This window comes from Lygodium microphyllum, chromosome 2 (assembly GCF_053477565.2).
Source record: "Lygodium microphyllum isolate KBCC chromosome 2, Lygodium_microphyllum_v1.1.10, whole genome shotgun sequence".
In the NCBI taxonomy this organism is placed as follows: Eukaryota; Viridiplantae; Streptophyta; class Polypodiopsida; order Schizaeales; family Lygodiaceae; genus Lygodium; species Lygodium microphyllum.
In genome coordinates, this window is record NC_141136.1 from 122,484,162 (window position 1) to 122,498,248 (window position 14,087).

The window sequence follows — 14,087 nt, forward strand, 5'->3', positions numbered from 1 at the left end:
TAGGGAATGAGTGTTCCATATGCAATATTATAAGTAATATAAGAATATGTCATTGTATACATCACATAAGCTAGGCTTTTTGCATGTGATTAGTGACACTTGTTGGCTTCTCTTATAATGTCTATACATGATGTCGATACACACATCAAAATTTAAAATATAGTGTGCATATAGATCTGGAATGGTCAATGAACTCTCAAGTTTTCATTTGGTAGTCCAAAAACTCTTCTTAGACTTGTGCTTGCAACCGTTGTTATTGTAGTGTATCCCAATTTGTGAGTTTTAAACCTCCGAAAAGCAAAAAACACAGCCTAGTGTGCTTATAACCTACTTTTGAGTACCCCACCAAGGTCCATATATTCTAAGATATGTCAATGTTTGACAATTCATTGCCAAGGCTTGCATTGCTAGGTTTTGATAATACCCTAACAATTCATGATCCTATAGAATTTCATCTTATTAGGTTGTTTATCAATTAAGATACATGACAAAAGGTTGAAAACGTAAATGTAACAAGAATTACAAAAGAAAAAATCATGGTATACACAAGCAACGGTTGGACATTGGAATTAATAATAATTTTGCAAATCTTTTCTTGCACTTGTGTGACTTGACTACGAGTACTAAAATGAATAGAGTAATCAAGTATGTAATGTTTATAAAATATTGTACATGAGTGGTTATGATTATGCCATTGTGTTGGCAAATTTGATCTTCCTAAAATTGCCAATATTATCTACTTGGTATAATCAAGTATACGAGAAAAATGACAATAGCTTTTTCCATATCTTTAATGAGGCTAGTCTAACATCCTTGTAGGTATAACATATTATATTCTAGTATATTTTTTACCTAAGGGCACATATATTATGCAGGAGAAAAACATATACATTAGCTTTATGCAAGTGCCATGCAATTTGATATGAATTTTATTTTTCTTAACACACTGATTATATCTATTTGCAAAGCAATAACTTAACAACCCTCAAATTACTTTCATTATATATAGTGTTCACGAAAAACATTTTTGATATTAGATACAAAAACCTCTAACACAAATTTTTGACAATATTTTGAATTGAATAACATATATTTTTCTTTTTTATAACTAAGATTTATCAAACGTTCAAGGATTTAAACCTTCTTTAAAATTTTAGGGTTTTTTGAAACTTTTGCAATTCACTTTACATTAATCCTTGGGTTTTTCGTGAACACTTACATAGAAGATAAAGTACAATTATCTCGAGTGTAACAAATATTCGACGCATGCAAGTGATTGTAATAAGCTTCTAATACTTAATGAGCTGGGCAGCTAAGGATTTAATCCTCTTACATGATGGTCGTGTGATCAAGTACGATGTCATACAATGGGGAGAAGCAAGTATGTGATTGATGCTGAGACGTAATTATAAGTTGTAATAGAGGGTCAAGCATGTGGCGTACTCGGTGATCATGCGCCGATGTCGAGAGCGATCCGCATAGCTAGATCAATGGAGCTCACAACTTGGGTGACAGTGCAAGTATTGTTGGTAGGGAAGCCAGGGTGCCCGGACTCTCGGAAGGCACGCACACAGTGGAGCAGATCCCGGTTGCACTCCACGTTCAGGTAGTTGGCTGCATGCATGCAATACACATAACACGCCGTCGTCAGGCTATCATGAATATTATGTCATTCTATCATCCTTATAAGCCATGCAATGTATAACATGCCGTCGTCAAGCTATCATGAATATTATATCATTCCATCACTGTTATAAGCCATGCAACATATAACACGCCGTCGTCAAACTATCATGAATATTTCATTCCATCATCATTATAAGCCATGCCATGATATTAACGCATAATTAGGGCATGACGACAAAGCGGCAGATCCAGCCGCAAGCCTGGAAGCTGATCATCGTCTGCAGGTGAATGGTGTTGAAACTAATACCTCATATTGGTGCGGTTGTCATGAATGCTTACCGACGTTATTGCCGATGCAGGCATCGTGGGCCTGGCAACAGGCGTCCAGGGCATCGCATGGCGACTGGCCTGGGCAGCCGGTGTAGCCCACCCCACAGTACTTGCCATAGCGCAGGAAGGGCGGAAGGTTGCACTCCGTCGCCTCGCACACGCTGCTGCAATAACCCTGCAATATGCGTGCGATATGATCATCCATCCATTTTATCATTAGCGACTAGTAGTCTAATTTTTCTTGCTCGTGTTAACTGGATTAGCGGGATTATCTGAGAGAGAGAGAGAGAGAGAGAGAGAGAGAGAGAGAGAGAGAGAGAGAGTACCGTGTTCCAGTCGAAGATCAGCGCCTTCGATGGCGCTACAATAGACTGGTTCCAGCTGCCTGCCATGAGGACGAGTAGCAGCGGCAGCAGGTACCTCATCGCGTTCACCCTGTATTATGAATTAAGTACTACTATACCAGAAAGAATTATTCGCCGCAGTAGTAATAAAACGTCGAGCTCGGCAGTGTTGTAATATATACACCACCAGGCTCGTGCTTTTTATTATCGTTTGTGCTTTCTTTTTGGACGTTTCTCTCTTACCAATACAGTCGAGCCTGCTTTTTTCTCTACCCTCCCAAAAGCTTAGGCTCCATTGCGTTTATTTTTGACCGAGTTTCTACCATTTTCCCTCTCAACTGCCGATGTATTTGTATTCATAAGGATAAATACATTAATTTGATATTTGTCCTGAAAATATTAGTGACAAAATTTACCGGCTTGCTTGTTTCTTTTCAAATTCTCAGGACATCAGGTATATGGTTGGGAAGAAGATTGCAAGGTCTCATGACCCATCGAAAGTTAATCTAGGGCTAGTGCTAAAAAGGCATTTTAGGGACATTAAAACCACTTATCACCTCAGCACCACGTCATTCTCCATGGTTTGCATGCATGCAGAATGTGTCAAGAGGGAAGCACTAGTCTAATCAAATTACTGGCAATAGCCAAGGGAACAGAACTACCAAGGGTAATGGCCCTAACTTGGCAGAAGTGGAGAAGTCTGTTCAAGCTGAACAAGCTATCTTCAACAATAGGAGATGGTCCAAAGATCAAGCAAAAAGGGAAGTGCTCTTTCAAGGTCAAAATTACACAAGAAACTTTTAAACATTTCCTAAGTAGGCCCCCCCCCCCCCCCAAAAAAAAAAGGAATTCCCCATGAATTCCATTGTTAGAAATACACACAAGTGGGGAAAGTGGAACATTTCCTAGTTAGAGTAAATAGGGAATCACATAGGAAATTCTCTATGTAGAAAACAATTTATATGAAGAAAAGACTTCCTACTAGGAACTGTAGGAAAATTTTTCTATGTAGGAATATTTTTTGGAAAAAATTATCATATAGGAAATTCTCATTCTACATAGGATATTTTTCTTACATAGGAAAATTTTCCCATATTTTTTGTGTGATTCCTTAGTTACTTCGAGTAGGAAATGTTTCAATTTTCCTAGTTTGCACATTCATCCATACATATACTCCTAAGTAGGAAATTGCATAGGGAATTTCTAAGTAGAAAATACATAATTCTCTACCCTAATGAAAATTAATATGCTTAATTAACTTGAGAAGGATTAATGATTGAAATCAAGAGCTTTCTCTACAAAAGCAACTTGATTTATTGATTAAAATCAAGAGCTTTCTTACAAAAGTAATTTCCAAAAAATGTGACGGAGTGAAGTTGTGATATTCAGCATACCTAAATGTGTAGATATGGAAGCTAAGTTTGCCAAAGGGAAAGCAACAAAGTTAGCTAGTGATGGAGGGGGTAGCACCATTCTCTTTCAACACCACATGCTAGTAAGCCAAAGGGCAAGTAACACTATTCTCTTTCATCTCACAACAGTTAACTAGTCATGCCATAGTTAAGGAACTCTAATTTCATAAGTTACATCAATCACAAGGCATGTTCCCAATATTTAATCTACAAGCTCAAAATTGGAGTCCACGATGAAGCTTCAAGCTCTTAGCATATATGCATCCCAATTTATATGATCCTTCTCTCTTTATGATTCAACTTAAGATGTAAATACTAAGGCTTAAGTTAAATGGACATTGGCATCCTTGTGAATATGTAACTTTGACGAGAGGATGTGGAAGAAAACAATTAGGTACTTCCAGTGATGAGGGGTTGTACAATGCACCATCTTACTTACAAATATCTTAATTAACATCATTAGCTTTAGCCCTCATTGCCCTACCTAGATAAGTTTCTACATTTCATCATCATTCAATGAATTCTAGACTAGATGTGACTTTTATTGCTTCTGCCTGGCACCCATTCCTATTGTGACCACATGTTTTGCCTACATCCATGTGAGGAATGTTGCATATTCCACCTACATTAGGTCTCTACAGCTATGTTTTACTATGTTGATTGCTAATACAATTATTTTGAGTGTAGAAGATGTTAGTTGCCACCCCTAGATTTGCCTCACTCTTGTGTTTCCTAGTACCAAGTAGATGATAGTTCCCTAAATTATGACGCATGTTAAGACATCAAATCACCAAGAACTTGAAAATGTTGGGTTGTTGTGATGGCCACTTGGGGCTACTCTCAATTGCCACATAGTTGACTAACCATTCTATTTCTAGGAACATTGATTTTTTGGAGTATGACACACTTCTTCATCCCTCATGGCAAGACAAGTGCCTTAATAGAACACATGTCTACTGCAAAATTGCCTATGCTCATCTTGTCAACCTAGCAACTACAACTTGGGGGAGCTACTATTGCTACCTACTCTAGTGTCACCATTCATGTTGCCATGTCATTTTTGCTCTTGCATTTGGGCTTGTGGTTGCTCCATGACAACTCTAGAGGACTCAATGTCTTGACAATTAATGCTGGTTGCTACTACCTAGGTACATTGCACCACTTGTGAGAAATAATAAAAGATAATAAAAAATTCAACCTATTTTAAGAAATACTTAATTTTGAGCAACACCAAAATTACACAAATAAATTATCAATGCATGCACCTTTAATCCAACTTTTTATGCCTCTCGTGTGAGTAGTTCTATTTTATGTCGAGTTTCTTTTTCTAATCATTTGATATTAGACCTAGAATCTCCAGTCAACTACAAAAGTGTCTTATTAACATTAGCTATAATAACATAAAGCCATCTAAAAAAGTTAAAGCTAATCATGTATGCACTCTTATGAACATCCTCATGGCTAATGAGCATACTACTAAAGCAATCAAGAGATTGCTATGTGTCTACATATCTACCACCAATTGGCATCATTGCAAAGCACAAAAGATGACTAGAAAGATTGCTTGAACAACACAAAAATTACTGCTTGCATGAATGAGAAAACTTGAGTCAGGAATCAAAGAGTTTCCATTTAGTAGTGATCACTTACTGCATCACAACATTAATCCATATTCCAATGAAACCTCTTCTTCACAATCATATAAAAAATTAGTTCATGTCAGCTCACACCAAATGCAATCACTTATTGTGTAGGATTTAATAACTAAATCAAATTAGTGAAGGAAAACAACTAGAAAGCCATTGTATTGGAGAGACCTCATTTTACTCTCCTTTTCAAAACTTCAATCTTTGTGAACAACTCACCCTCAAATGCACCAATTCAAATGCCTCCACATGCTTATCTTAGGATTAAAGATGGTAGTTCCTTAAACACATAATAGTTTGAACTCCTTTATACTTTGCAAATCACATTTTATTCAAACCATACTTAGATAATACTCAAACAAATACCAACACTCAACCATTCAACTTAAGAAGATTCACAAGCATATATTTTAGTCCTTCCATGTCTCTAGGGTCAACCCATGAAGGTAAGGGATTGTGCACATTTAGGCTCACAACAATGGCTTATAAGGAGCATAAGGTTGAAAGCTTGTCAACATAATATCACACTTGCTTGTGCTAGCATTACTTATAGCACAAATGCCAGGATTGTTACCTCTCTTGCAATTAATGTAATGTTGACAAATTTTCCAAGTTAGACGAGCAATTTCATGACTAGAATGTGGTCTATCCTCTCCATTATGTGATAGAAATGCTTCTATTGAAACTAGCCCTTATCTACATGACACACTAGGCTAATACCAACAAACGTATTGGAGAATAGTGCAAAGAGTTGATGAGGCCCCAATGTTAGCTACAAAGCTTGTACCCACATTTCCCTAGCTTACGCTATGTAGAGTCAAAGTCCACATCAATCGTCATGCGTAGAGAACATTGTAATGGATCCCTTGATAGTGGCATGATTCTTAAGTACCATCTATATATGTTCAATACCTTATAGTCCTTAGGATAGTGGCATGATTCTTAAGTACCATCCATACATGTTCAATACCTCATAGTCCTCAAGAAAGTATGTAAGCGGGTGTGTGGTCATGGCTATATTTATCCTCTTTTTCTTATGGATGAAGGAGGATAACGTGTGATGGACATACGGTAGGTCTCCACACTATTCAAATTTTCACCCCTTGCTATCTACACTATTGTAGGCTTTAAAGCTGCGAGTGTAGGTGACATAATCTTTCGATATGTCTTCCAACTACATTTGTTCAAGACACCTTGCTACTCCTCAATTGAAATCTTATTCTGAATATTCTCTAATTAATGCATTCCATGAGACAACATTTTGATTGGTCTCTTAGTAGACTCCTTTCGTCGGTGAACCACACTTGGCATACATGTTAATAACTCTACTACAAAAGAAAATGTCTCCTTCAAGTCCCTTCTCAAAGACGTTGGTAGAGAATAGTTTGCATTGTTCTAGGTCTCTTTTGGCTCCCACAACCTATCAAACTACAATCAAGTGTAACATCAACTACTAGTGACACACTCTGCAATTGCATCTACTCATAATAGTCTAGTGCTTCCTCAAAACGCCCATGCTCTACATACTTCCCAATCATCCCATTCCATGAGACTACATCTTAGACAAGAAGCCTATCAAACACATGTCATGCTTTTATAATTAAGTTGTAGTTGTTGCTCATGTCAACCATCATGCTGCCAATATAAAGATGGAGTTCTAGACCATGTTTAAGAATGTGCTTGTACATCACACACATCTATGTGATAGTTCATAGCATAAATGCTAGATCAAGGATGCCACAATCTGGAAAAAAACTAAGTATTAAAACCAAATAAGCATTTGCTTCCATTTACTAATGATAAAGAAAGAAAAATTCTTGAATTTCTCTAGCCTACTTTCACTTCCCAGCTATCTACTTATATAAAAAGGAAATTAGATTTATGTAGGATAGGGTTCTTGTATTTCTCTCTAACTTGCTTTAATGGTCGTGATGGTGTGCTATGCCTCCTACTCGACCACAAGAAGCATCTAGATTCCTTCCTACTTGGCTACAAGAATCTCTTTGATCTACTTTAGCATCCTTTCTCCACCATGCTCTTGCAATGAAGAAACAAAGGATCTAATGGAAGAGAAAGGTGTAGGAGGGAGCTTGATGAGAGTCTTTGGGCCCTACACACCCAACTTCTCAAGTTGATTGATCCAGATCATAACAAGAGGCCCATGTTTGCAAAGATGACCAATGGCTTTCACTTGTCACAATGGAACTTTCTTTCCCTTGACATATGGCATAATTGAGGAAGTGCTCTCTAGATAAGGACCATGGTGATGAGAGGAGTACATGATGAGTGAAGGAAAATCATAAAAAAAGCGATAGAATATTTCTAGATTTTTAGGGTTAGAATCTATAATTGTTATTTGGGAGGATGTGAAGTAGAGTAGGAGAAAGTGGCTATTGCTTTGCATGCTTATTTTTAAGGTGTGTAATATTAATACCACCACCTAGCTAGGGCATTATATGTAGGTGATTTCATGGATTCTCGCTTGCAAAATCTTGCAAAAAATGATAGAGAGACAAGAGGAGGATGAAGAGATGTCTAAATGCAATGTGACTAGGAGGATGATTCAAGCAAGACAATGAGCATCAACAAAGTGTCATTGAAGAGGAAAATATATGAAGATGAGATATCTATTGAAAGAAAGCACGAGACAATTGAATGCTCACAAAATAAATCAGGTGCTAAATCCAAGATTCATTGTGAATAAGACACAAAATTTCAGTTGGGAGGCAACCTATAGCTTGTTTTTATACGGCTACTAGTAAACATTCAAAGGAGTATGAAGGATTGAGGTGAAGGGATCTCAAAGAAGGTCATCCCTTGAAAAAAATAAGGCCTCTTTGAATGTGTTACGATTCAACTCAAAGATGAAGAGGTTTCTAACATCAATAGCCCCTGTTTGACATTTGTAGCAAGCTAACATGAGAGTACAAGTGCCCATGACAAATTCATTAAGCTCTCAACTCTATCAATCTCTTTCAATAGTCTAATTTCCTCTCTTGCAACCCCTCTCTTGCTCTTGGCCTCCTCCCCTCCAAGATAGCAACAAGAAAATGTATTTTTGTCCTTTAGGTGTAGCATCATCCCTTTACAAATATCCCTATTCCTCCCAAAACCCTCTCTAGATCCCCCTTCTCTTTTAGTATTACCCCCATATGCCAGCTCTCTTTCCATCCCTTTTCCTCATTGAATCATCAAGGCTACCTTTTCATGCCCTTTAGATAAGGCATTGTAATCCCTTGTTAATGCTCTTCAAGCACAAGCAAAAACACACATGCTAGTATCACACATATGTATGTGTGTTTGTGTATGTATAGATATATATATATGTGCAATCTAGTACTTACATTGATCTTATACATGTACACTAATATTAAGATAAGTCTACCACATTCATACTCAATGGCATGCCATAACTAAATGAAAAAAATGCATGCCACACATACCATAATAATAAGCAATTATAAATTCACATCATTCAGTAGTAGGACATATAATAGGCCTCAACACATGTGTATGTATGGATACAAATATATAAAAGTGTAATAGGCTATAACTTACAAATACTACCATACACACATATAATCAATTAACACTTCTTTCTTCTCACCCCTCATTGAATTCAAAAGCTAGATTGAACTTGATAGCCCTCACGATCTCTTTTAGGTAGCATGATTTTTGAGATCACTATTCACCTAGACTTAGAAGCACTTTGATATAGTTGAAGATAATTCAAAACCCTTATCTCAACTATCAAAGACCTTCATGACCCTCAATTCACCTAACCACTTATTTTCTCAATCCATGGTTTCTATTGAGTGATTGAATTTCCAATGTGATGTGCCAAGAGGTTTGTGCTTAATGATGGTGGAAACTCCAGTGTGCATGTGCAAAATGGCCATTCTCCTTGCACACATAGCATGCATTGGGGAGGGGAAAATTTTGGTAGTCCAAATGATTTCAATTCCAAAGGTGTCTTCTAGCTCCAAGACTTCCAATGGCTCTGCCTTGTGGTCACACAAGATACACGCCTTTCTTTCCCCACTCTAATTGAGTTCAAGAGGAGATACATAGAGTACTTAACCTAGAGATGCAACAATTGTTCTAATCTTGTTCTTAAATATTGTGTGTAGTTTCAAGAACAAGATCTAGACAAGCACCCAAAGAGAAAGATGCCACATCTAGAGAGGAACCTACTAACCATAGCAAATAGTGCAAAAGAATACCTATATAGCCAACCAATCAGGTGAGTAGAAACTCCCTTTCTTTAGCCAATCCCAAAAGATCTTGAAAATGGCCTTTCCTGATGAATGTGTATTGAGAAATTGTGTATCTTGCTTAAAACACCCCCACAAACTAGCAAATAAATACAAATTCTTATCCATCCACCTCACCATTCTCATCTTTCCAAATCTAAGGTACATTTCATATTGTTTTGCACACAAGGAAGGAACCACAAATATGCACATGCATATAATTAGACTCAAATGTTGTAATAGTCCCTCTCTTGGTGTTGTCTTCAGCTAGTACAAGGTGCTTAGGTGATTGCATTGATTTTCCTTGTTCTTTTGTTTTTGTTTACCTTCGATTGTCCCCCCTCTCTACATGCATTATTTGGATACCACTAACACGTGGTCGAGATCTTTCTTCTTCCTCTTTTTCTTTGTATTCTTAGACCTCTCAGTTTCCATCTTCTTTTCTTTTAGTTTACTTGGTCTTCTTCATCTTCATTTTTCATGGATGCTCCTCCATGTTTTTGATTTTCTTGGTCTTTATCATTTTTGTTGGTTTCTGTCTTTTGATTTTTTCATCTCCTTGTCTTCTTGCCTTTGCTAGCTTTGTTCTTTATCTCTATCTTTGCATTGGTCTTGGTCTTCTTATTATTTGTTTCCATTTCTAGCTACTTCTTCATAGCAATCATTTTGTCATGCATGTATTGTTTCTTTGTGTGCTTATGTAAATGTGTTTAGAGTTGGGATACATTTTGTCAAGAAAAAGCCCAAAAATTGTGAGGATCCTTCTTAGAATTAGTTTGGATAATGAGTCTACTAACAAGGACTAGTGTAAATAGGGATTATTTTGGTGAATAAGTCTGGAGAGGAACTGCGTGAAGAGACCTTAGAAAAAATCATTTTTGGTTTAGCTCACAATGTTAACAAAGCTTATTGAACTAACATTTCCCAAGATAGGATGTTAGTCTATTTAAAAAAGTTCACACATTTAATTGCTATTTTTAACCCAATGCTTTATATCTAGGATTCATGCATCCCATGAGAGCACTGAAGCCCCAAGAGAAACACCAATGAAACAAGAAATTTATTGCAAGAAAATCTATCTTATGTCATCAACAAGCGTGTTCTTCATAACTTAATCAACCACAACAAGAAAAACAATACCAATCTTCTCAAATCTTCATGAAAAATCATATAACAATTCCCCCACTAATTTATCACCAAAAAAATTCAAAACATTATTCATATTCTTCATCAAAAGAACAAGACAACACAAAGGAATCCTCCACTTTGAATGGAAATCATCACATAGCATTCATCTTGAATACTTCCATAGTCTTCATAGTCTCTCTCAGAATCTCTCACTCATAGATACATTGTTTTGCATAAAAATTTGGCTATCTCTCAATCTCTATCTCTCTCATACATGCTCTCTCTCAATAGTACATTGGAATAATCAATAATAATCATCCATAACCCCTTTTTGTTCATGGATACCCCTCCTAAGAGAGGTATGTCTAATATCAAGGGTCACCAGAGCCACTATAGTATCCTTTCATAGCTCAACAGTGGCATAGTCACTTTAGTCTTTATTGAGTCTCCAACAGCTACTTTTTCCACTTCTTTGAGATATTTTGAACTTGTATTCATCTCTCCTCAAGGTTACAATACTTCCCCAAGCTACACATTCATCCCACATAACACTTACACAAAGGTGTACAGAATAGAAATAGAACAGAGATAGAGGCTCTACAGAAGCTTAAGAGAGGGTCTACAATATCATACAGAAGGTCATCAAAAAGCATTTAGCTCAAATAAAACCATTCAAAACCATATCAAGAATAATTCAATAATACTACAAGGATATGAGGGTATAGCGACGCCCATTAGCGACGAGAAATATCGGCGTTGCTATTTATGTTGCTATTAGCGTCGCATTTGCGATGTAATAGTGACACAAATAGCAACGGTACCCAAAGGAAAAAAATGCGGGCCGAAATCTGAGCACGTCATTTTTCGCGCATTCACGAAAGAGAGAGCGAGAGGGGGAGCGAGCATCTTGCTGAGAGGGAGAGAAAGAGAGAAAGAAGGCTTCTCACCACCACCGTCGTCGCCGTTGTCATTCGCTAAGAAGAGGAGGAGGTGTACGGAGGGCGAAGAGGAGCCGCCGTTGCGAAGAGGAGCCGCCAAACCCTTCTTCGCGCCTTTACGATGAGTGCATTGTCCATTCTTGCTTTGCTTTTGTGTTTTCTCTCTCTCTTTTACTTGGCTTTTGGTATAATTCGTGTGTATTGAGAGAGGGAGAGGAAATGAGAGAGAAAGAGAGGGAGAGGGAGGGAGAGGAAATGAGAGAGGGAGAGGGAGAGGGAGGGAGAGAGAAAGAGAGAGAGAGAGGGAGACGAATACACTAAACATAATAGGGAAATGAGAGAGGGAGAGGGAGAGGGAGAGGGAGAGGGAGGGAGAGAGAAAGAGAGGGGGAGGGAGAGGAAAATAGAGAAAAAACATTAAACATAATAGGGAAAGAGAGAAAGAGAGGGTGAGGGTGAGGGAGGGAGAAGAAATGAGAGAGGGAGAGGAAGAGAGCAAAAGGAAATGAGAGAGCGAGAGGAGAGAGAAAAAATGAGAGAATGAGAGGAGAGAGAAAAATAGAGAAAAGATGTTAAACATAATAGGAAAACAGAGAAAGAGAGGGTGAGGGTGAGGGTGAGGGTGAGGGTGAGGGTGAGGGAGGGAGAGGAAATGAGAGAGGGAGAGGAGAGAGAAAAAATGAGAGGAGAGGAGAGAGAAAAAGTGGGAAAAGATGTTAAACATAATAGGGAAAGAGAGAAAGAGAGGGTGAGGGTGAGGGTGAGGGTAAGGGAGGGAGAGGAAATGAGAGAGGGAGAGAGAGAAAGATAGAAAAAACATTAAACCTAATAGGGAAAGAGAGAAAGAGAGGGTGAGGGCGAGGGAGGGAGAGGAAATGAGAGAGGGAGAGGAGAGAGAAAAAAATGAGAGAGTGAGAGAAGAGAGAAAAAGAGAGAAAAAACATTAAACCTAATAGGGAAAGAGAGAAAGAGAGGGAGAGGGTGAGGCAAGGAGAGGAAATGAGAGAGGGAGAGAAGAGAGAAAAAACATTAAACATAATAGGGAAAGAGAGAAAGAGAGGGAGAGGGTGAGGGAGGGAGAGGAAATGAGAGAGGGAGAGAAAGAGAGAAAAAAAATGAGAAAGGGATAAAAAATGAGAGAGAGAGAGGAGAGAGAAAAAGAGAGAAAAAATATTAAACCTGATAGGGAAAGAGAGAAATAGGGGGAGAGGGTGAGGGAGGGAGCGTATACGAGAGAGGGAGAGAAAGAGAGAAAAGGAAATGAGAGAGGGAGAGGAGAAAGAAAAGGAGAGAGAAAACCCATATGCCTAATAGGGAAAGAGAGAAAGAGGGGGAGAGGATGAGGGAGGGAGAGAAAACGAGAGAGGGAGAGGAAGAGAGAAAATGAAATTAATTGTTGTTGTTTGTTGTTGTTGTAGTAGTAGTAGTAGTAGTTTTTTTCTTTTCTTGTTTATTATTGTTTAGTTTTCTTGTTTTTTGTAGTAGTAGTAGTAGTAGTAGTAGTAGTAGTAGTAGTAGTAGTAGTAGTAGTAGTAGTTTTTTCTTCTTTCCTTGTTTATTGTAGTAGTAGTAGTTGTTGTTGTTTTTTTCTTCTTCTTCTTTTCTTATTTATTATAGTGGTCGCAATCGTGGTAGTGGTAGTACTAGTGGTAGATGTGGTGGTCATAGTCGTGGTTGTGGTCGTGGTCGTAGTCGTAGTCGTGGTCGTGGTCATCGTGGTCATGGTCATTGTAGTCATACTCGTAGTCGTGGTCATGGTCATGGTCCAGGTCGTAGTGGTAGTTGTAGTCGTAGTCGTAGTCGTAGTCGTAGTCGTGGTAGTCGTGGTCGTAGTCATAGTTGTAGTCGTGGTCGTTGTCGTGATCGTGATCGTAGTCATAGTCGTAGTCGTAGTCGTAGTCGTGATCGTAGTCGTAGTTATAGCCGTAGTCGTAGTCGTGGTCGTGGTTGTCGTAATCGTAGTCGTGGTCATGGTTGTGGTCGTGGTCGTAGTCGTAGTCGTAGTCATAGTCATGGTCGTGGTCGTGGACTTCATCGTAGTCATAGCTATGATCATTAAAAAAAATGAGAGAGGGAGAGGAGAGAGAAAAAAGTGAGAGAATGAGATAAAAAGAGAGAAAATATGTTAAACATAATAGGGAAAGAGAGAAAGAGAGGGTGAGGGTGAGGGTGAGGGAGGGAGAGGAAATGAGAGAGGGAGAGGAGAGAGAAAAAGAGAGAAAAAACATTAAACATAATAGGGGAAGAGAGAAAGAGAGGGTGAGGGTGAGGGAGGGAGAAGAAATGAGAGAGGGAGAGGAAGAGAGCATTAAAAGGAAACGAGAGAGGGAGAGGAGAGAAAAAAATGAGAGAAGAAGAGGAGAGAGAAAAAGAGAGAAAAGATATTAAACATAATAGAGAACGAGAGAAA

At 38.2% G+C, this 14,087-nt stretch overlaps 1 protein-coding gene across 1 annotated transcript; it reads right to left on the minus strand.

The window, feature by feature from the left end:
- Positions 1-1,201: 1,201 nt before the first annotated feature.
- On the minus strand, positions 1,202-2,419 carry LOC148040265 (phospholipase A2-alpha-like). Its single transcript, XM_087666409.1, has 3 exons — positions 2,283-2,419; positions 1,966-2,131; positions 1,202-1,614 (listed from the first exon to the last, which is right to left on the minus strand). The coding sequence occupies exons 1-3, from the start codon at positions 2,379-2,381 to the stop codon at positions 1,451-1,453; spliced, it is 429 nt and encodes a 142-aa protein (XP_087522535.1). The 5' UTR covers positions 2,382-2,419; the 3' UTR covers positions 1,202-1,450.
- Between the last annotated feature and the right edge of the window lie 11,668 nt (positions 2,420-14,087).